This window comes from Lissotriton helveticus, chromosome 5_1, assembly GCF_964261635.1.
Source record: "Lissotriton helveticus chromosome 5_1, aLisHel1.1, whole genome shotgun sequence".
NCBI lineage: Eukaryota > Metazoa > Chordata > Amphibia > Caudata > Salamandridae > Lissotriton > Lissotriton helveticus.
In genome coordinates, this window is record NC_136065.1 from 1584388635 (window position 1) to 1584412202 (window position 23568).

Consider the following 23568-nt stretch of genomic DNA (forward strand, 5'->3'; position numbering starts at 1 on the left):
TAGGACGAAATAAAAATATCAGCTGCGGTCGGTTTGTGACGTAGCTTGGTCGGAACTAACGGTGGCGGAAAATTACTGGATGCCTCCGGGGTCGCTTTTGGCAAGCCCTCGGCAAGAAGAGGATACATACCCTTAATGAGGGCATTCCTCTGTCTGTCTGATTGCTCAGTTCTAACTCGTTCACCTATCTCGATTAATTCTCTTTCTTGGGCTCGTTCTTGGGATTCTCTACTTAGTTCTGTCTTTCTGATTTCTTTTTCGGTTCTTTTATGAGCTTCTTTGCGCCATAACTCGATGGCATCTTTCTGTGACTGTCTGGCTTTCTTTTTCCATAATGCTTCTTCTACTCGCATGATGCATTCGGCATCCCATGTACCCAATACGGGCCATCTATACTTTTCTTCTAACTGTTTGGTATACTCTACCCATAAATCTAGATACAATATGGCGCTTATGCCATGCTTCTGATACATAAAGTGACCTGGACTGTCCCTGGGCGGGACGGGAACTGCTGCTTCCAGCAGACCCTTTCTAGTTTTTAACTGACGTAATTTTGAGAAGAGCGGCATGACTGGACTATAATCTGGACATAATACAATACACAATGAAAACACGAAATCACGTCGCACTCATACCACAACATTAAAATACATGAAGAACATTATGAATAACAGTTCGAACAGAATACCACCTGAAAATACTTGAAATTTCTCGAGAACAGAACTGACTAGAACAGAAACTAGATGCACTGCTGAAACAGTACGAAACTTACCGGTCTCTTAAAGAGACACGTCAGGACCCGCATCCACCGAAGTGGACACTTCGTTTGTGGGACTGTGTACCACCAACCCACAGACCAGAGTCAATTAAATTGACCCTGTCTAGATACCACCCCAGTAACGGTACTCACCGGGCAGCAAGAACGGAAGGCCTCGGACTGGACTGGACTGCTACGACGACGAACTTCGGACTTCGGACTTCAGTTACGGGTGGACCTCCGGATACCTCGGACCTTGGACTCTTGGCTTGGGCTCTGGTCGGGACTCGCCGCGTTCCTCCACCGTCTCGTCTGGATGCTGGACCGCCTCCTCCGTCTCCTCCGTGGGCTTGAGGGATACTTGAGCAGAAATATCTGCCACTGCGCAGAAGAGTTCCGTCACGACTGCAGAGGGTCAGGGGGTCGGCGTGGCTTCACCGACGCGTGGGGAAAGGGCAAGTCCCTGTTCGGGCGCCATTATGTGGTAAATAAATAAATAATACCCTATTTTTGACTAGACATATATCATAACAGATAGCTCAATAAATAAGAGTCAAGATTCGAGGTAGTGGGAGTTTTTGCAGGTTTAATACAGCATAAGGACAGGAACAGGACAACCTGCATAGGAATAGGATGACAGGGCCCAGCAGCTGCTGGGGCTGGGTCTGGGATGAGCGCGCTGACTTTTAATAACAATACATGAGCATATATACATAACGCAAACACATAGCATTACATTGCAGTAGGCGTAGCAGTGGGTGGAGCAGAAGGCGTGACGCGTAGCAGTCGCGAAAGATAAGAGTAAAAAGAAGGTGTAACTCAGACATGTGATGCAAACGTAACAGAATATGTCATGAATGGGCGGAAACATAGGAGGGGGCTACCTAAGGAGCCGGGACCTCTAACCTGATGGTGCGCGCAAACTGGCAATGACGTGTTACTAGGAGAAGCTGGGGGCTATGAACTCTGTGCTAGGAGCAGAGACTAAAGTCTGGAGGGTCGGAGCGACATGTACCTAAACCCTATCTGGTATCTAATGTTTAGGGAACATGTTGATATAAACTAGAAGTCAGGAGGGGAAAGGCTAACTTGATTCTAAGACTGGACCATGCATTATTCTACATGTAGTGCGTGATGAAGAATATGAGATGACCATTAAATGCAGTATTTCTCTAACGTGGAGACGTGAAGGCTAGATAATGACGGAAACTATTGATGTAGTTCAGTAGCTTAGGAATGCAGAGAAGGAGGACTAAACTGATAACGGGAATCATAACATAGTCTTGGCAGACTCAGAGACTGAGCCAAGCTGCACCGGGCACTGCGAGGCAGGAAGTAAGTGAAGGGTCGAGGATACAGGTGGGGGCTGGATCGCTCCTCAGCGAGGGTTCAGGAGACAGGAGCTGAATCTGATGTCCGGGCCCTGTTGAGGCCTGGAAACGGGGACTTTATAATGAAATAACGTGCACACTGAGAAACGTGGCAACGTAGCTTTACATAGGCCTGATATTCGTAGTATTCACGAGGACTGGAAACTGGCATACTAGAGGAGGACACAACTGTAATTGCGTCTTGAATCGGACATGGGGAATAACATATGCATATTGGTCATGCACACATAACATATGATGGATGACACGTAGGGACACAGAACATGACAAAATTTACTTTTCCACAGAGTGGTGAGGGACTGCGCGTCGAAGGGGTTTCAAGAACGAGACCGAACCGGAGCACAGCAAATCACATCCAAACCCGATTGCAGAAAAAAACAATCTGGATATGGAGTTGATGCCCATGAGCACTATCACCCTAGGGATGAGTCACCTACATCGTGACTACAAAGACTTCTTCCAAGACAAAAACAAAGTGCACACATCCGAGCCCAACATCAGATGGAGATCTATGCACAAGTATTTGATCTACAGCTCATATGCCTCAAACACAGCATTTTGGGGCAGAGTCAAAATGAAAAGAAGGGCAACTGGTCCTTTAATAATGAGATTAAGTCTTTAAAAAAACAATTACTCCTGAGGTGGTAAAGTGAATTCATCTAGTGGTTCTCACCAGTTCTCTCTATGAAGACTTTTTCATAATCTCAGATCTGAATTGCACTCCATTACTACTGCCATTTGTGCAAGATGTTCCTTCAAGGAAAAACACATACATAAAAAAACAACACACAATTCCTCCAACTCCAGGATTGCTAAAGTCTATTAAAAGTAATACAAACTTCTAGCTCGCGACCGAGATGGCCGCGTTTTAGCTCGGCTCCGTTCAACCGCCTGTTTTCTTCGATTATCCTGTATTTCTCCTGCCCCGGGAAGCCCTCCTTGCTGTGTTTCGGTATTGCGGGCACTTTGCGGACACTTACCCGTTGCTCCGGTGATCCTGGGTGCTGTCGATCCTGTGCGGTGGTCCCGCTCGGAGCCTTCGGGGCGGACTGGCCTGGACCTCCTTGCAGCGACGGGACGTGTCGGAGCGCGATGGTCGGCCCTTGCTGGCGCTGTGGATCTGGTTGCGGAGGCTGATGTGCGAATAGGCCGGCTGTGCCCGTTGGCGGACCCGACTGGCCTGGGCCTTGGGGTGCGGACGCTGCCTCCTGCGGGAGAGCCTCCTCATTTATCCGGCTTGGTCCCCCCTTTGTTCCCCGGCCCGGCCATTTTGGATTTTCCGCCCGGGCTCGGAGAACGGGGCCGGCGGCACGAGGGGGCCGACGAACATCCTTCTTCTGGTGGGTCTCCTTCCTGCCTTGGGGCGCCCCGCCGCAGTTCGGCTGACCTCCTTTTGCTTTGGTGTTGCTCCGGCCGGGGCCCCCGACGACCGAGGGCTTGCTGGGCTCCTAAGATGGCGGCCGACCCTGGGAGTCTCTGCCGGGCCTGGGCGAGCACTGGGGGCCCGCCGCACGGCCCGGATGTCGGATCTTGTGAAGGGTTTCCTGCACTTCAAGTTGTCCTGGATGCACTATACTCCTGGCGGACTTCCGTGACTGCGCCTGTTTCCCCTGTGGAGGCGGACCCACTTTTCGAATTATACGGGCCCCCATCGTCGGATTTGGCTTCCTCGTTGCAGGGTACGGCTGGTGTGCTCCTGGTCTCTGTGCCTCCGGCGGAGACCGCATCCTTGGATTGGAGACTCTCCGACGCCCTTCGTCGTCCTGCTTTGTTGCCTCGGCCGCTGGTCTGCGGTCCGTTTGCATCCTGTCCAGGCCTCGATGATCCTTTCTGTTTCTCATCGCGTCGGCTCCCCGGCCGGGGCGCCTGTGCCGACCCAGCTGGGCTTGCCTCGTTGGACCTGTCCTTAGAACTGTGCCTGCGGTGCGAAGGTTGTACCGTAACTTTTTTGTATCCTCCGTATTTTCTTTCACGTTTCTTCTCAGGACTGCCGCTGGATTTACTCCTGAACCCTGTGTCCCTCGTCGTTTGGACTTTGTTTGTTTGGATGATTACAACCTTGGACAAAAGCGGACAGGGCTGAATTGACTTATTATATGCGGTAGTCTTGTTTTTGATCTATGACCGACATGTGCTGTTGTGATGTTGCGTAACTTCGTGGGACTCCTGAAACTTATCCTGATATCGTTAACTTCCCGTGGGCTCTGCCTCTCCCCTTTTCACAGGTGGTGGGATGGTTGCACATAATACTGTTTTTTCGCCCTCTCCCGTGTGTACTGTTCCCTCCCTTCCCTGGCCCTTCTCTTTTGCCTTTGTTTCTACCTTGTTTCTTTCTTCTATATTTCGGGTTCTATTTAGGGCGACAGGCACGCTGCTGGGGGGTTGGCCGTAGCCTTCTGCAGGGGTGTAGGGTGGGCTTGTGGGGTGGGTGGGGGGGTCTGTTGCTGTTTTTGGGGGGTCTTTTTCCTCCTTTCTTCTCCCTTTTTGGTTCTATGGCCCTTGTGTATCCCCTCTTTCGGGGCTCTGTCTCGTCGTCTGTCCCCCTGGTGTCTTTCTGTGGTATTTTTCCGGTATCACGATGATTCTGATTTGCTGGGTGTGTTTTCTTTATTTTAATGTCTATTTTGTACCGGGTTATTGTTTTCCTGTTTCGTCGCCCGGGGGCGGGTGTTTGGGTAAGAGTCCCTTCCTTTTCCTTCTTCCCCTTTCCCTTCCCCCCCCCCCCTTATGTGGGGTTCTCTTCTTTTATTGGGGGTACGTTTCGTATTGTTTTTGTATTTGGGTCCTTTTCTGTGCTGTTCGGTGGGACGGGTGGTAGCTGCGGTGGGCGGGCATTGGACGATGTGTGCAGTGGCCTTTCCTCATGTCCGTTGTTTTGACCGGTGCTTATTGGTATGCCTATTTCGTATTTGTTTCTCCTGTGTTTTTTACGATCGTTGTGTTGCTGCCCGCCACGGCCCCACCCCTCTGGTTTGTTTCTAGGCCCGCCATACTCCTGTACTCCCTAACCCGTCCTTTAAAAAATAAGAAAACTACCTTTCTAATTCTTATCTCCTGTGACTGCTCTAAGATGCTTGTTATTTCTCCTGTTTCTTTGCCTTTGTATACTGTGATACTCTGTGCATTGCGCCTGACATTCGGCTCTGTGGTGGCCAGCCCGGTGGGTTGTAGGCCCGTATTTGTGAGCTCTCTCTGTACAATAAAGGTTTTCAAAAAAAAAAAAAAAAAAAAAAGTAATACAAACTTGAGTTAGCCATAATTAACCTGTTGTCACACAACCCTCTCTAAAGTCTCAAAAGGAATCAGATCAAAGAAGAAATTTGTTGGGCATTCCAACACATGTTATTCCTTTACTCTCTTCTGAATATCATCTTAGGTATAAACATTTACTCAGCCCACCTCAATCACCACCAAATGAACAACCCTAACTTCTTCAACTTTCTTTCATCTGTGATTGCATCCTGTAAATAAAACTATCTTTAAACAGCTGATATGTCAGCCTTTTAAATATGGTGATGGTACTCACTTATGGTCGCCAGCATGCTGGCAAGGATCTGGATTTGTAGAACATCTTCACTTCACCACTAGCAAGGCCTGTCACCACAGATTTCTTATCCCCCAAGCTGCTCTCAACATATGCATGAGAGCCACTAATGGTAAGCAAAAGGCCGCTTGACCCAAGTTTGGTCTACCAAACAAATGTAGACTGCTTAACCTATGGAGAATCTAGTGTGCAAATGGAGAAACAATATTATCCAAATTCAGAGCAATATTATATGAGGCCTTTTGCAACCAGTGAAAAACAGCAGTCTCCACCACAAATACTGCTGCGTAACCATGGGTTGTCTAATTCCACTGCTCTCAGCCTAAGCATGTCAGTGCTCAAGCTGCTGGAGGCTAAGATATAAACTAGTGACTGACGTCATTAGACCCTACCCGCACTACCTGTGGCAGAACTCCATCTGCCTGTGTAAGCTGCAAAATTGCTAATGCTTGTATATAGATTCAAAATGTTTTATTTATATTACATTTTTCACAATTTCAGGATTTTAAACAACCTGTGTATACATTTAGATAAGCATTCAATGTTACATTATCCTGTGCTAGACATTTAATTTGCTGTCTAAACAAGTAAACTTAATTGAAATGAACAAATAATCCAGTCCCAATGCATTTCGGGAGTAATTCCCTTCGTCAGGGGCACTGAAAAAATATATAAATAAACGTACATAAACTTTTATGAAAAACGACATTCAGCACATAATTAACACATAGTGTTACTAAATTCAGTACTTGAGCTATGCTGCATGATCTGTGATTCTGCGTGTTACATAAACATTAAGACACAGTGACAACAATAAATAAACAACAACTCTGGAAATCAGGTCTGAAAAAAAGCACACAGAAAAGGCTCTGAGATGCTAGTGTTTGCATACATTTAGTTCAAGATTAACCTATTAATAAAATATCCTGAGTAGAACTAAATTAGAAGGCAAATAGGTTAAACTAATGTGTAGAGCCTTACCAAAAGGATGAATGAAACTGGTGAGGATGTCTGCAATCCGGAAAGACGATGGCGCTTGATAATATCTGCGAAGAAATAGCACAAACGAATGTATTCTGAACCTACATTTCTGGATATTAATGGGGAAACTACCATTGCAGATATCTTACCTAAAAATCTGTACGCACAATAAACGTTGAGATGCTACAAGATTGATGACTGGTGGTTCAAACCACTGGAGGTAATGCTTCACTGGACTACGCTACAGCAAAATGAATTGAAAACTAAATTTTAGTACAAAAGATTTGAAATATACGAAGATAACATGTTTAATCTAAGTTAACTTAAAAATGCAGGTAATCATACCTGAAACTTAAGATCTGGGAGATTATCTATAGCTTTCCGTAACTACATCACTCTCGGTTTACCAGCATTACCGACCGGATCAGTATCTAAAGACGTCAACAACGGAAAAGAACAGCGATTGTAGTACAACAACGAGCTTAAAAACCATGAGTACTAAAAATAAAAAGAGCGCCGATTTTAAAAAAGCTGCACTACTCGAAATCACTTGTGCTTAAACTGAGCCATAGCACATACCTTTGAAAAGAAATGAGCATAGTCGTCTGGCGTCTTGCCCTGTCGTTCACGGAACCAAGGTCTACCTCGCGTAGGAAACGCGAGCCAACAGTGGATGACGGACTGCGGAAGTGGCATAAGTGTTGTTTATGCCGATAGATATGAAGGACAGACTGTTTAGAATCAAGCGTTTAGACAACGACTAATTCATACGGAATGGAGATATTAAATTTTTTTTTAGCTTATCTATATAACGGTTGACTGAAGTGCCTAAATATTATTAGATGGACATTATTTACGAAGAAGTAATTTGAACCCTCTATGCGCTGATTTAAAAAAACATCAACGCCATAAACGACGGACTACGCTATGGCTATACTCTACTATCCACCATATTGGAGGTTCTGAAGTACTACACATGAATCCCTAGGAACTAACAAAATATAAAAAAATATATATAAACGTGCTGGTGAATGTAAAAGAAAATACAGACGTTGGTGAAAACACCCCTACCAAGTTTATCACCATAGTGATGTGATGACTAAATAGTGACCATGTCATGCATGCTTGTGTTGATAATCAGAAATAGCTCATATACAACAAACCTATATGAAACAACATATGATATTCAGAATTCACTTCTGTATTATACCTAATTGGTTTATACTCTAATTATTAACATGCGAGAATGTTCGCTATGTGTATACTATTTCTTGGTATTAAAGTGGTCTATTGCTTCAGGTACTCAGAATAATATATCAAACATCTTGTGCTATGTATGAGGGAAGATCTTATGTATGCTGAGTTCACTAAGAGGATACCCACTCTAATATTACATACTTGAAATATTGATTGAAAATATTGGAAATTAAAGGAAACATGCCATATCTATTTTGTCGTTAAGACCTTTTGGTATTTGAGTTTGTAGAAAATCTATCCACCATATCTCTCTTTGGGATAACCATTTTTCATTGTTGCGGTCTGGCAAGATTTGAATCTGTTCTAGGACCTGGAATCTGAGTTGCGGAATTGTATGTCTCATTTCTGTCCAGTATGCGACCAGACTGGATGTTAGAGTTTTGTTCCGTATTCGGCTTTTATGTTCTGTTATCCTTACTTTGACTTTACGTTCCGTTTTCCCTACGTACAACATGCCGCAAGGGCATTTGATGCTGTAAATGACATATGATGAATTGCAGTTCGTTCGTTGTCTAAGTTTGATTTTTTTGCCACTTTGAGGGTGGAGTAAGAAAGCTCCTTCCATGACGTTGTTACAATGAGTGCAATTGTAACATTTTTTCATACCTGGGTTAGGTTGGGGTTGCCCCGATTCTTTTTTTGTTCGCGTGACTAACTCATGAAGGTTCGAGTTTCTAGTGTGTGCGAACAGAGGTTTGTTTGCAAATATTCCTTGAAAGTCTTCCTCTTGTTCTAATAATTCCCATCTTGTATTGATGATTTTTTTGATTTGTTTTGATTCTGTTGAGAACTTACTTACAAACACTTGTCTATCTTTTCTTGGCTTTACTTTGGTTAGTATCAAATCTTCTCTTGCTAGAGCTGCAATTTTCTTTTCCACTGATAATACAACCTCACTGGGATATCCACGAGCTTCAAATCTTTGTCTTTGTCGAATTATTTCAGAGTTGAGTGCCTGTTCGCTTGACGCGATCCGTTTAATTCGTATGGTAGGTTGTGCAAAAGATTCTTGAGATGAAAGCTATTGTAGGATAAAGTGTTATTCCTGTCTGTAGGTTTATGGTATACTGCTGTCTCAGTCTTGTTGTTTTGCAATTGCACAAGTCCGTCCAAGTATGATACCTCTAGACTGTCGGTTGTGAAGGTGAATTGAATCCGAGGGTTTCTTGAGTTTAGTTCTTGAATTTTCTCAGTCAACAAAGAATGCAAACCTTTCCATAACAGAAAAATATCATCAATAAATCGTTTATAGAGAACAATATGTGTTTTCCAAATATTCTCGGTGAAGATAAAATCATTTTCAAATTTAGCTATGAAGGTGTTAGCAAAAGAAGGGGCACCTGAAAACCCCATCGATGTCCCACTGATTTGTAAAAAGTAATCATTCTTCCATTTGAAGTAGGAGTGGCGTAAACAGAATTGGAGTAGTTCGAGAATAAAGACTTTGTTGGCTTCCATTTGTGGCGTTTGTAACAATGCCCACTCACAAGCTTCCAGTCCTTCTGCCAGAGGAATCGAGGTGTATAATGACGTTACGTCAATGGTGCATAACGTAATATTAGGTTCATCCACGTTCACTGTCTGTAAGGATTGTAAAAAATGGGCTGTATGTCTCACATACGATATCCACTTTTGCACAAAAGTTTGGAGAAACTCATCTATATATTTTCCTAGAGGCTCGAACAGGGAACCACAGCCACTGACTATGGGTCTCATTGGTGGATCGGTAGCGTTTTTGTGGATTTTCGGGAGCATATATAGTTCCGGGCATTGTGGATGTTTGGTGGTCAGGAATTTTTTAGTATTTTCATTTATCCACCCCATATCCAAAGCTTTGTTCAAAATCCCCTCCAATGCTTTAGCTATCTCTTGGGTTGGGTTGTGGGATAGTTTCAAATATGTTGTTTCATCTTGAATGTGAGCCTCTACCTTGGTGTCATAAAAAGAGGTGTCCATGATAACGAGAGCTCCTCCCTTATCAGCTTTCTTTATGGTGATTGTGGGATCCTCTGCCAATTTTTGTAAGTGTATTGAATTCATGTTTCTTCAAATTGGATCTGTGATGTTGATGCCAATCAATCTTTTGTAGATCTTGTTTAACTAAAATTTCAAAAGTATCCAGAATTTTGTGAGATATTGGTGCCAGAAATGTGCTGGGTTCTTTGAATTCTTTGTATTCAGGTTTCTCTTTTTGTTGCGTAAATTCTGACATAGTAGGTGTTACATTTTCAAAGAACTGTCTTAGTCTTAAGACACGCATAAATTTGAATAAGGACACTTCTGTTTCCAGTCTGTTACTTTGATAGGTTGGTACAAATCCGGTTCCTTATTCCAAGATATTCAATTGTTGTTTATCCAATTTTTTTGAAGAAATATTTATTGCTAGACTCTGTTTTTGCTCCGTAAGTTTTGACTGACCATGTCCTTGTCCACGGCGGATCTTGCGTTGTCTATTGTTTCCGGAGGTTTTCCTGCTGAAGGGCCCTTGTCTAAAAAACTTTGTTGTTTAGTTGTGGTACTTGTTGATGCTTGTTCTGCTTCAACTAAGGTTGTTGGCGTAGATAAAACTACCGGTTGACGAGTTGCAGACAAATCTTTGTCAGAAACTAAGCTTTCTTGTGATGATGAAACAAACTTTGGAGGCGGTTTTCTTCTAGCATACACTTCTGCCCAAGTGTAAACTTCGTTAAGTTTGTAATCAATCGTATCTCTTTTGAATTTACGAAGTTTCATTTCTTGGATGTCTTTCTCGTATTTATCCAGCTTGTCGTTTATATCCTTCAGAGTAACTGTCAATTCGTCTTGAGACATTTATTTTGAGATTTCTTCCTTCAGAACATAAATTTCTTCTTCAAGTTCTTTAATAGTTTTAGCCAATTCCTCAACCAATAAGAGTATCAAGTCCAGTGAGCATTTATTAAGTATAGAATATAATTTGTCCATAAAATGTTTATTATATTGGAACTTGTAAAGCATTGGTTTGATTGAGAGTCTAAGGCCACGTGGAATTCTTTGAACTTTGTGGTACTGTATTAGAGTAGATGCGTGAAGCTTTTGATTTAACACACGCCTAGAAATGAATTCAAGTTGTCGCAGAGATTGGGTGACTGAACCTCTTCTTGTGCTGAATGTACGGATATCAGTAATTAGAGAATAAATATCAGAAGCTTGAGCAGAAGTATAAGTTTTAGTTTCCGCCTTGTTATCCGTAATGTTGGAAATTGCGTCGAACGACATTTTATACTTTGTGGGTGCTACTACACTGGTGGCAAAGAGTTGTATAAAGTTCAGATATGGGTTGTGTAGTGCACTCCGTTTTTAACAATTGTCCTTAGATTACTTATTTCTCCTGGGTTTCAGAGTGGTGTGCAGGGTGGGAAGGAGGAGCCACCCTCCGTGGAACTAAGACTAAGATATAAACTAGTGACTGATGTCATTAGACCATACCCGCACTACCTGTGGCAGAACTCCATCTGCCTGTGTAAGCTGCAAAATTGCTAATGCTTGTATATAGTTTCAACATTTTTTAATTTATATTACATTTTTCACAATTTCAGGATTTTAAACAACCTGTGTATACATTTAGATAAACATTCAATGTTACATTATCCTGTGCTAGACATTTAATTTGCTGTCTAAACAAGTAAAATTAATTGAAATGAACAAATAATCCAGTCGCAATGCATTTCGGGAGTAATTCCCTTCGTCAGGGGCGCTGAAAAAAATATATAAATAAACGTACATAAACTTTTATGAAAAACGACGTTCAGCACATAATTAACACATAGTGTTACTAAATTCAGTACTTGAGCTATGCTGCATGATCTGTGATTCTGCGTGTTACATAAACATTAAGACACAGTGACAACAATGAATAAACAACAACTCTGGAAAGCAGGTCTGAAAAAAGCACACAGAAAAGGCTCTTGAGATGCTAATGTTTGCATACATTTAAGTTCGAGATTAACCTATTAATAAAATATCCTGAGTAGAACTAAATTAGAAGGCAAATAGGTTAAACTAATGTGTAGAGCCTTACCAAAAGGATGAAAGAAACTGGTGAGGATGTCTGCAATCCGGAAAGACGATGGCGCTTGATAATATCTGCGAAGAAATAGCACAAACGAATGTATTCTGCACCTACATTTCTGGATATTTATGGGGAAACTACCATTGCAGATATCTTACCTAAAAATCTGTACGCACAATAAACGTTGAGATGCTACAAGATTGATGACTGGTGGATCAAACCACTGGAGGTAATGCTTCACTGGACTACGCTACAGCAAAATGAATTGAAAACTAAATTTTAGTTCAAAAGATTTGAAATATACGAAGATAACATGTTTAATCTAAGTTAACTTAAAATGCGGGTAATCATACCTGAAACTTAAGATCTGGGAGATTATCTGAAGTTTTCCGTAACTACATCACTCTCTGTTTACCAGCATTACCGACCGGATCAGTATCTAAAGACGTCAACAACGGAAAAGAACAGCGATTGTAATACAACAACGAGCTTAAAAACCATGTGTCTACATTCACTGGGGATATATATCAAAGTGTGGTCATACCTTATGAGTGCTAATTAAAGCGAAGCCAACAGATATCCCGTGGTGTGATCACGCTGAAGTTGGGAACTTTCTTACCTGAATCAGATACTGAAGAGTACTAAAAATAAAAAGAGCGCAGATTTTAAAAAAGCTGCACTACTCGAAATCACTCGTGCTTAAACTGAGCTGTTAAATAACAAAAGAAGTGCCAATACTGTAAAAGTTTGAAAATGAATAATCTGAAAACATCTGAACTAAACGAGATGTTAGAATCTCACATGAGTGAGCAGAATTAATCCTTTATTTTTTTAAACAAGAAATGTTTCATAAATTTGGTTTTTGATTTCACCAACTTGACGAATTTTTAAGACCTTATATACACTGCATATACAAAATTACAACCATCATAATTACAAAAACAATTTGCTACATTTATAATCAACATCCATTCAAACCTCAATCACTCAATCTCAAAGACAACCACAAACAAACATATAATCGTACACTGGAATAACAAAATTCACAGGAAGCCATATATACATTTTTCAATTCACTTAAAACAAAATTGCTCTAAATTCAGGCTACAAAAAAGTCTACGCGTTTCGAACTCCTTGTTGATGATGGAGTTCTCATCAGGACCAGAATCTCTGCATAACAGAGAAGCTATGGTTGATTGTTTGGGCAATGCCGTCGCTCAGTCCAAATTTCTTATTTGCGGGGGAATGCCGCGAGGGTGGAGCGGACCGCTCGGATTAAGTTCCAGCTAATGGATTCCGCGGGCTGCCGTTAGAATGATTCCTCCGTTTCGAATGGTGGCGCCTGTAAGGTCAGACAGACGAGCCGCGTTCGGTTCCAAGTACCTCCTTGTGTGTAGGTAATGTCCGATGTACTTCCGGGTCCGAAAAGGATCACGGGAGGTGTTGGGAGCCCTGACCCAGTGGTGTTTTTTTCGTAAACTGAGCCATAGCACATACCTTTAAAAAGAAATAAGCATAGTCGTCTGGCGTCTTGCCCTGTAGTTCACGGAACCAAGGTCTGCTCGCTACCTCGCGTAGGAAACGCGAGCCAACAGTGGATGACGGACTGCGGAAGTGGCATAAGTGTTGTTTATGCCGATAGATATGAAGGACAGACTGTTTAGAATCAAGCGTTTAGACAACGACTAATCCATACGGAATGGAGATATTAACATTTTTTTTAGCTTATCTATATAACGGTTGACTGAAATGCCTAAATATGGTGATAAACTTGGTAGGGGTGTTTTCACCAACGTCTGTATTTTCTTTTACATTCACCAGCACGTTTTTATATATTTTTTTTATATTTTGTTAGTTCCTAGGGATTCATGTGTAGTACTTCAGAACCTCCAATATGGTGGATAGTAGAGTATAGCCATAGAGTAGTCCGTCGTTTATGGCGTTGATGTTTCTTTAAATCAGCGCATAGAGGGTTCAAATTACTTCTTCGTAAATAATGTCCATCTAATAATGTTTAGGCACTTCAGTCAACCGTTATATAGATAAGCTAAAAAAAAATGTTAATATCTCCATTCCGTATGGATTAGTCGTTGTCTAAACGCTTGATTCTAAACAGTCTGTCCTTCATATCTATCGGCATAAACAACACTTATGCCACTTCCGCAGTCCGCCATCCACTGTTGGCTCGCGTTTCCTACGCGAGGTAGCGAGCAGACCTTGGTTCCGTGAACGACAGGGCAAGACACCAGACGACTATGCTCATTTCTTTTCAAAGGTATGTGCTACGGCTCAGTTTAAGCACTAGTGATTTCGAGTAGTGCAGCTTTTTTAAAATCGGCGCTCTTTTTATTTTTAGTACTCTTCAGTATCTGATTCACGTAAGAAAGTTCCCAACTTCAGCGTGATCACACCACAGGAAATCTGTTGGCTTCGCTTTAATTAGCACTCATAAGGTATGACCACACTTTGATATATATCCCCAGTGAATGTAGACACATGGTTTTTAAGCTCGGTGTTGTACTACAATCGTTGTTCTTTTCCGTTGTTGACGTCTTTAGATACTGATCCGGTCGGTAATGCTGGTAAACCGAGAGTGATGTAGTTACGAAAAACTTCAGATAATCTCCCAGATCTTAAGTTTCAGGTATGATTACCCGCATTTTTAAGTTAACTTAGATTAAACATGTTACCTTCGTATATTTCAAATCTTTTGAACTAAAATTTAGTTTTCAATTCATTTTGCTGTAGCGTAGTCCAGTGAAGCATTACCTCCAGTGGTTTGAACCACCAGTCATCAATCTTGTAGCATCTCAACGTTTATTGTGCGTACAGATTTTTAGGTAAGATATCTGCAATGGTAGTTTCCCCATTAATATCCAGAAATGTAGGTTCAGAATACATTCGTTTGTGCTATTTCTTCGCAGATATTATCAAGCGCCATCGTCTTTCCGGATTGCAGACATCCTCACCAGTTTCTTTCATCCTTTTGGTAAGGCTCTACACATTAGTTTAACCTATTTGCCTTCTAATTTAGTTCTACTCAGGAGATTTTATTAATAGGTTAATCTCGAACTAAATGTATGCAAACACTAGCATCTCAGAGCCTTTTCTGTGTGCTTTTTTCAGACCTGCTTTCCAGAGTTGTTGTTTATTTATAGTTGTCACTGTGTCTTAATGTTTATGTAACACGCAGAATCACAGATCATGCAGCATAGCTCAAGTACTGAATTTAGTAACACTATGTGTTAATTATGTGCTGAATGTCGTTTTTCATAAAAGTTTATGTACATTTATTTATATATTTTTTTCAGCGCGCCTGACGAAGGGAATTACTCCCGAAATGCATTGGGACTGGATTATTTGTTCATTTCAATTAAGTTTACTTGTTTAGACAGCAAATTAAATGTCTAGCACAGGATAATGTAACATTGAATGTTTATCTAAATGTATACACAAGCTGTTTAAAATCCTGAAATTGTGAAAAATGTAATATAAATTTAAAAAAAATTGAAACTATATACAAGCATTAGCAATTTTGCAGCTTACACAGGCATATGGAGTTCTGCCACAGGTAGTGCGGGTAGGGTCTAATGATGTCAGTCACTAGTTTATATCTTAGTCTTAGTTCCACGGAGGGTGGCTCCTCCTTCCCACTCTGCACAGCACTCTGAAACCCAGGAGAAATAAGTAATCTAAGGACAATTGTTAAAAATGGAGTGCACTACACAACCCATATCTGAACTTTATACAAGCTGTTGGAGGACCACATTGGTTTCATGACGGGGGGCAGCAGGTAAACCATACTCATTCATTACAGCTGCAACTGACCCTTCTCTCCACCTTACCAATGGCCCCAGAGCTTTAGTTGAGTTTTAAAATTATCTGCCACATTAAAAAACTGAGTTGGCACCAAAAGACAGGGGCTCAACTGCGTTATCTTATATTTGGTACATGGTCATTCTTGTTTTGAACACAAGTGACCAGGTGAGTATTAGTAAGTGAAGGGTGCCTTGATCAGATAGTTTGGACTCACCCAAACCCATTTGCTACAAGAACTTTAATAATCCAAGTTATTACCAAGGTGTCTCATGGGTGACTGGATCCAAGGGGTGAAACAAACTTTTATAGGTGAGTTTTTGATGCATTGTATATTCTCTTGTTGGCTGCCCTCTTATGGATTATTGCCCTTTGAAAATGAGACAGCTCTTGGCTCCATCAGCAGGCAACAGCTGCCGATAGGCAGGTAGCAAACTAGGTTGGGCAGAGTGGCCAAGGCCTGGGACACAACAAGTGCCTCATTTAGGTCAAGGCAGTTTGCCACCAAGACACAAGGTCAGTGAAGGCCCCACCTACACTGGTCCCGCAGAGACTGTCTTGCCAAATTAAAATAATAATGCCCATGTGGTGGGAATTTTTTGCCAGAAGTGTTCTCGGTCAATAGTATTTTTATAACGCCTTTCATGCCCTGGCAGTTTTCTGGGGACATTGTTGCATTTCTTCCTGCCTGTGAAAACCATGTAGGCCTTCTGAGGCCATGAAACCGGTATTCCTGCTATGGCTAGCCTTCCGGCAAGGTGCTGCCTACTATGAGCCTGCTGAGGCTCCACCATCAGAAAGTAAGTGGTTCCCCACTTCCAGATGGGGTAGGGAAAGCAATTGGTTAGCTTTTGGAAAACTCACAGATCTTCAGCAGGTTTTCAATTACCATCCACCTCAAAATGAGGTGGAGTAAAGAATTTCCAGCAGCATAGTCAACAACATTTCTAGAATGCCATGGAAGCTACCACGTTTCTCAGCAGGGAATGAAGCCTAAGAGGGAAGGGTCCAGTCATCAGCACCAGAACGGGAATTGTGTAAGGATGCCTAAACCAAGCCCAAGTAAGGTGGGCGCGCATGAGGTGGAAAAGGTCACAGAAAATGTGTCTGCCATTGTCTCTTGATAGAAGAGGGACACACCAGTGTCTCTTTGGCTGTAGTAATGATGTTGGGTGTTGGAGAGACAGACACTAAGATTCTTCTAGTGGTGTCTTTAAACACCCTTTACTGCTTCTGCCCATCACATCTGGATTGCAAGATGTCAATGTAGCCCTCATTCTTTGCAATTCGGGAGGTAGTATGAGCATGACTGACCTCGGGTTTGTGGTCCCCAAGGGAGTCCACCGATTTTTGAGTGCTGCAGTGGAACCAGGTTGTCACTACTCTATTGAGCTAAGGTCTGTCTCAATAGTGTTTCAAGTTGTAGGATGCTACTTGTTATGCAATGGGTGTGCATCGGGTTGTGCAATGGGTGCTGTGTGCATAGATCGCTGGGTGTGGCATACTTAATATTGGGTGCTGCTAGGTAGGGAGGGGGATCAAGTAGCTTTGGCCTAAACGTTTCCATTGTTACTGTTTTGTTGTCTTCATTTGATTTCAGTGACATGATGAGTTGGCTGTTGCTGCACATTCGATGTGAGCATCAATGGTTTACAATCCTCTGTACCTGTGTGTTTTTGCCAGGTTTTCCAAACTCCCCAGAAAGAATACTCACTGACAGCAGAGACGAGAGCCAAGACGAAGACAACAAGGAGAGCGGTGAGAACCCCAGGTATGGCTTGTGCTTTCTTCCTACATGCATAGGTTTATGTGGGCTTCTCCCTGTTCTCTGTACAGATTGCGCTCTTCTCCCTCAGTCCGTTACAAATGTGTGCACATCTCGTTCTGTTCTGGGTAAATTTCCATCACCCGGATCATGCACAGAATCAGAACATCTCTCCATACTGGCCGGAATGTCCATATCTCCCCGTGTCATCTAGAGATATGGGCTCATCTCCTGTCATGTCCAGTATGTGTGACTCTCACCGATCCTGCACAGAATATGCACATCTCTTTCTATCATGCACAAAATGTGCATATGTCTCTCTATCCTGTGCAAAATGTATGCACATCCCGTCTATCCTGTACATAATGCGCTCATCTCTCTAGGTAGGAAACTCACTCGCAGGGCAGAAAGGAGAGTGTGGTTACACAATGTAGGTTTAATATAGTGTAGCTGTGCGTAAATCTCCAATCAGGGAGTTGCATCAGAGACAAGTCAGAAGCCTTCTTGAAGTACCCTTAGGTTCATCAATAATTGGGCACTTCGAGCTCAAAGGTGTGACTCTGCAAGGGGAGTTGTGTAAGGTAGAAATGAACAAGCAATCTGTATATTGTTGCAAGATAAAGTGCAAATTGTTTTTACAGAAACTAGAATAAGCTTGTCATAAGGAGGACTGGTGAAAAATAGCATTACATGTTTTAATAAAGTCTGCAGATATGGGCAGTCACTCATAGTGCTTTATGAGCCCAATTAAAGTCTTTGGTAGTGGCCGGATGAAGTGTAATCAATGGCCCAGAAGGCAATTTTTACAAAAGGGAACATTAGGAACGTGTGATAAATGGAAGAGGAGGTCATGAAAATCATTTTGGGTAGGGAAAAGGGTGAAGCCAGACACTACATTATATCCCAGAAAAGTTGGCTCTACAATTAGGCAAGCGGTAAAGCAGCTAGCACCGGAAGTGACAAAGCACCCTAGGATAAGCGAAAGTCTTGTCACCCTGGTACATCGCTGATCTCAAACAACTCAAAATAAAATGTAGACATAAGGAACGTATATGGAGATCTGATTACAGCCTGCTCATAGGAATGATTACAGTACAGCCATAGAGGACTATAAAATAGCCATAAAACAAGCAACTAACTCCTCAAAGGAGCTATTTAAAACCATCACTGAGCTGTCAAAATGCCCTCGGGACACGTTGTTCTCACCAGATCAAAACTTTGTAGACAAAATGGCTGTTTTCTTCCAAGAAAAAGTCCAGACCGTCTACAAAGAACTCCAGAACACAGTGGAAGCATATGGTACGCACCACCAAGAAGGAAGAGAAGACATGGCACCTCAATGTAGTCTATCTCAGTTCTCTGTGTTAATGAAAGAACAAGTGGCAGACCTACTGCTGCAGACCAAGTCCGGGTCTCCCCTAGATCCCTGCCCCGTACATCTTGCACCTGGCTCCAAAGGAGATCAGCGCATCCCTCACCCCTCTATTAAATCAAATCACCAGCTCAGGGACTTTCCCTCTAAGCTGGAAAAAGGAATGCATTCGGTCTATATTAAAAAAAAAAACCGCTCAATCACCTGGAGACAAAAAACTATTGTCCAATCTCCTGCTTCAAGCAGTCCTTGTACTGCTTGACCTTACTGCAGCATTCAACACTGTAAACAATGCGGTACTAGTGCGAAGGTCGGGGGTTGCCGGCATTAGGGACAAAGCCCTACTAACCTCATTCCTGGCACCCAGGGAGCAATTAATTCACTAGGTGGGACCGCAATCAGAAAACTTCACCCTCCCAGGGGGAGTTCCTCAGGGATCAGCCTTGTCCTCGACTATGTTTAACGTATATGTTGCCTCACTAGCCAGGCTAAATAAAAAGCAGGGGGTCTCAAGCTAGTGTCGGACCCAAATGACACTCAGCTATTGGTATCAGTTACACAAAGCGTGGAAATGACAGCAGAACGGTTCAGAAACTGCCTTACAGCAATGATGGCCTGGATGAACACTAAGTTCCTGAAAGTGATCACGGAAGAAAATGAGGTTGTAGAGTTCGGGCAGAAACCATCAGTACGGAGCCAACTATGGTAGCCCCCTACAGCCGGAGCATGCCCACTACCAGTGCCTAAGACATGGAATTTAGGCTTCCTGATTCACAAAGACCTAACGCTAGCCCCACAAGTAAACCAAGTGACTTCAGCATGTTTCTTTACGCTGAAAATCCTGCGTAAGATTCTTCCTTTCATCCCCCTCTCCTTGAGGAAAACGGTGGTCAGAGCTTAAGTGCTGTCGAGAGTTGACTACTGCAACGCTCTATATCTAGGAGCTGGTGCAAGATAACTCTCCAAACTCCAGATACTCCAAAATGCAGCACCACGAGTTTTGTTTAATCTACCCAAACACCATCCCACCTCCACCAGCATTAAGCAACTCTACTGCCTTCCCGTTCGACGACAGGTGGACATCAAAGCCCTCTGCCTAGTGCATAAATCTCTATATGGTGGTGGTGCTGATGATCTGCAATCGTTATATCCCCTCCATGAGACACTGCGCTGCCTAAGAGCCACAAACACTGGACTGGTACACACCTCCAAGATAAGAAAAGTACGGTGGTGAGGAAAGGGTTTCTCCCTCCAGGCACCAAAATTGTGAAACTCGCTCCCAGTACAGCTACGACTACAGCCCAGTAGGTCGCTCTTTAGGAAAAACATAAAAACCTGGCTCTTTTCCAAACCCTAAATCCATCAGCTGTTTCTGGTATGCACACACCTCAGCCCCAAGACGCCTCGGCAATAGTGCGCTCTATAAATAGTCAGTGAGCCAGTCAAGAGAGAAGTCAATATGGTGGTGGGAGCAGTGCAAAGTGGCTAGGGGGGGAAGGGAGGAATTGAGACATGGGGCCAGATGTACAACGTTTTTTTGCGGTCACAAATGGGCTTTAGACCTGTTACGCACACAAAATACCTGTGGCCCATGTACTAACCCAATTTTCCAAGTCGCTAATTAAATAGCAACTCGCAAAATAGGGTTAGCGACTCACTATTGGGAAGGGGTGTTCCAAGGGCGTCCCTTCCTATTAGCGAGTCCAACACCTATGTAAGAATATTTTGCGCTGTCGCAAAACACTCGCAGTTTACTACCTGTAAACAATTCGGAAACAGGAAGGGGTCCCTAAGGGACCCCTTCCCCTTTGTGAATGGATGAGCAAACCTTTTTTGGAGCTGGCAGTGGTCCCAGGGATCACTACCTGCCCTTAAAAAATTAAATAAAAACTGTTAATTTTTTTTTTTTAATGCATCCTATTTTCCTTTAAGGAAAACAGGCTGCATTTATTTGAAAAAAACTGCAGGCCACCATCCCTGGGAGTGCCAGCCATTTCCAATGGGGTCGGAAATGAGGCATGCAATTTGCAGTCCCATTAGGAATTGCAAACAGTGTCTCAGACACTGTTGTACATTGGAAATTGTGACTTGCGACTCGGAATTTGGCTCATATTGCAAGTCGCAATTTCCAATGGCCGTATATCTGGCCCATGGTGAGGAAATACGTTTTTAAAGAAGCAAAAAAGTCCAGGTAGGGGAAAAGTATGGACAAGCTGAGGTGGTGTGAAGGAAGGAGCAACATGGAGTACCTTGGGGTCGGCTACACGAGAGAGAGAAAGAGCAAGAAATCATATAAACTCTCATAGAGTGCTTTTAGAAAAAGCAGTACTCTTAAAGTGAGCAGAGGAAAGATAAAAGGCATCCATTCAGAAGGATGGCAAAGAAGTTATGCCACAGGTGAGAGCTAAACACAAGAACAGGATGGAAAGGAATTGAATGAGAAACAAGCAAGTTAGTGTGGAAAAAAAGTCAAGCAATGTGCTGGCTCTAATCCCATTGTAAGTTTTTGGCATGGTCCACAGGAGGTCTTTCAACCACAGAGAGCTAAAAAGAGAATATGTTGGAAGCAAGGAAGCCTTCAGTATAGCCCACCTTTTGTTTCTATGAAAAAATACAGAGTCTCAGCAGCATTTTTAGGAAACTACTAGGAGTGCAAGCATGGGAAACAAGCAGCACAGATAGGCGGGAGATATCGGACGGCGGTGGTTTAGGTGAATACGGAGCACGTGGGGAACAACAGGTTGGCAAAAGGAAGATACAAGATGGTGGTGGACGTGGGAAGAAAGTATGTACAGTAAAATGAGGGAGGGGCAGGAAGGTGCAACTCAAGACAAACCAGAGGCAGGGGCGGCCTTAGGCATGTGCAAACTGTGCACCTGCACAGGGCCACCAAACCCCAGGAGCTGCCACGCCAATATATATCCTTAATATAATAATCCTCTGAGGATGGATGCATATTTACGTGGCGGCCCCTGGCAGGGATTTGGCGTCCTCCGGCTCTGTTCCACTTCCAAACACCCTGACACCCCTCTTCATTGGCCTCCGCGCTCCGACCCGCCCGGACCCCCTCTTCAGGGGCCCCCTACCTACGCTCCCTGCCCAGGGCCGCCATGAGCCTAGAGCCACCCCTGCCGGAGGAAGCCAGAAGCAGTGGACCGAGAAGGCAATAGTCTCTCAAAAAGTTCAATGAAAGCACTTAAGTGGAGGCGAAATATACACCCAAAGAGTCACTTGCATTAGGTAATAGATGAATTCTCTACTGGGCTGACCCACCTCATAATTGAAAAAAGTCACAAGGGAACGCCAGAAAGAGGTTGAAGATACCCAATAGCTGAAAGAGGTCGACAAAACCCACTCAAAGTATATTGCAAGGAAAAGTTCTGTGTTTATAGCTGCACTGTCATAAAACAGACATTAAAATGGCCTAAAAAATTACTTATAAATATTTTGAATTTGTGCTTGGATCTAAATGCCCCCTTTAGATGTATAGCTTAGGAACCTCCATGTGGTACTACAGGCAGTACAGTCTTAACACATGGGTCCACAAGCATAGGGGCCCTATGCAGACTAGAATTTAACACGAATTTTCCGTTAAACATTTGTATTCCTGTGATTGGTTGTGTAGGCAGCGCCCAATGCATTGTTTGCCCAGGGGCCTAGAATGTTGTTAAGATGGCCATGACTACAGGCATGACATTCTGTTGTTGGCAACAAGACCTTTTGTGTGCAGATTTCCACTTTCTTCTTTATGAATTAAGGGCTTTGGCAACATGTTTTGGGGCTTCTTGCTTACATTCCTGCTGAAAGTGTCTGAATGTTTGATTGCTTTCAGTCATTCTGGCAGGGGCATAGCTATCATTAGTCCAGCAATGTGTAGAAGTGTGATCTCCCATCTACCTTTTCCTTTTCTCATATCCCCCTCTCTCAGTGAGGGGGATATGAAACTCATTTGCAGTGACAGAGCTCATCACAGATTCATTCTCTGGGGATAAGATTATCCTGCTAATGCGAAACAAACACGTATCATCCTAATTTGCTAGGGAGCATAACATCTGCCATGACCTGTGAATGCAGTCTGGTTACATAATGTGTCACCTGCATATCCCTCAGTGTGCACAGAGAGTCAGCTGTGCACTGTTAGATCTGCAGTTGTAAGGATTTTGCATAGTGGAACAATCCACCTACTTCTGGGACAAGCATGTTTGGGACAAAAAAAGAGTAGATGTTCCTCTGTTTCAACCATGTTAGGGCAACATTTGCACCTCCTCAAATCATCTACTCGAGAAATCTAACGTGCAGTAAAGCCAGAAATAGGAATAGTAGTGTATCTAAATTGCAAGGCTATGGGTGTGTATTTGCCTAATATAGTCCAGGAATTCCGCACTCTTGTGGACAGCTTTGAACATGAGGACATTTTTGGTCAGTGTACCTTTGCCTCAATCCTGTTTTTCCGTGAATTGACAACCTCCCAGTATCTTCACTTGGCAAAAGCCATAGCATTCTCTGGAATAGACCCTGCGACATCCCAGAACCCTTGGAGTTCTAAATCGGACAGGATGCCCCTGAAATTCCTCAACCACTCAATCTTGAGCAAAGCTTTCCTAGACGTGGTCTGCTACTGGCTAAGGGAGAGATCACGGTCCAATGGAAGTCTA

At 43.0% G+C, this 23568-nt stretch overlaps 1 protein-coding gene across 1 annotated transcript in view; it reads left to right on the top strand.

Moving 5' to 3' along the window:
- Window positions 1-23568, top strand: part of LOC144755621 (uncharacterized) — a 589384-nt gene that overhangs the window by 355053 nt on the left and 210763 nt on the right. The window contains exon 6 of the mRNA XM_078644742.1: window positions 17460-17547. Coding sequence (XP_078500868.1) covers window positions 17460-17547 — 88 coding nt within the window. The remainder of the gene's footprint in view (window positions 1-17459; window positions 17548-23568) is intronic.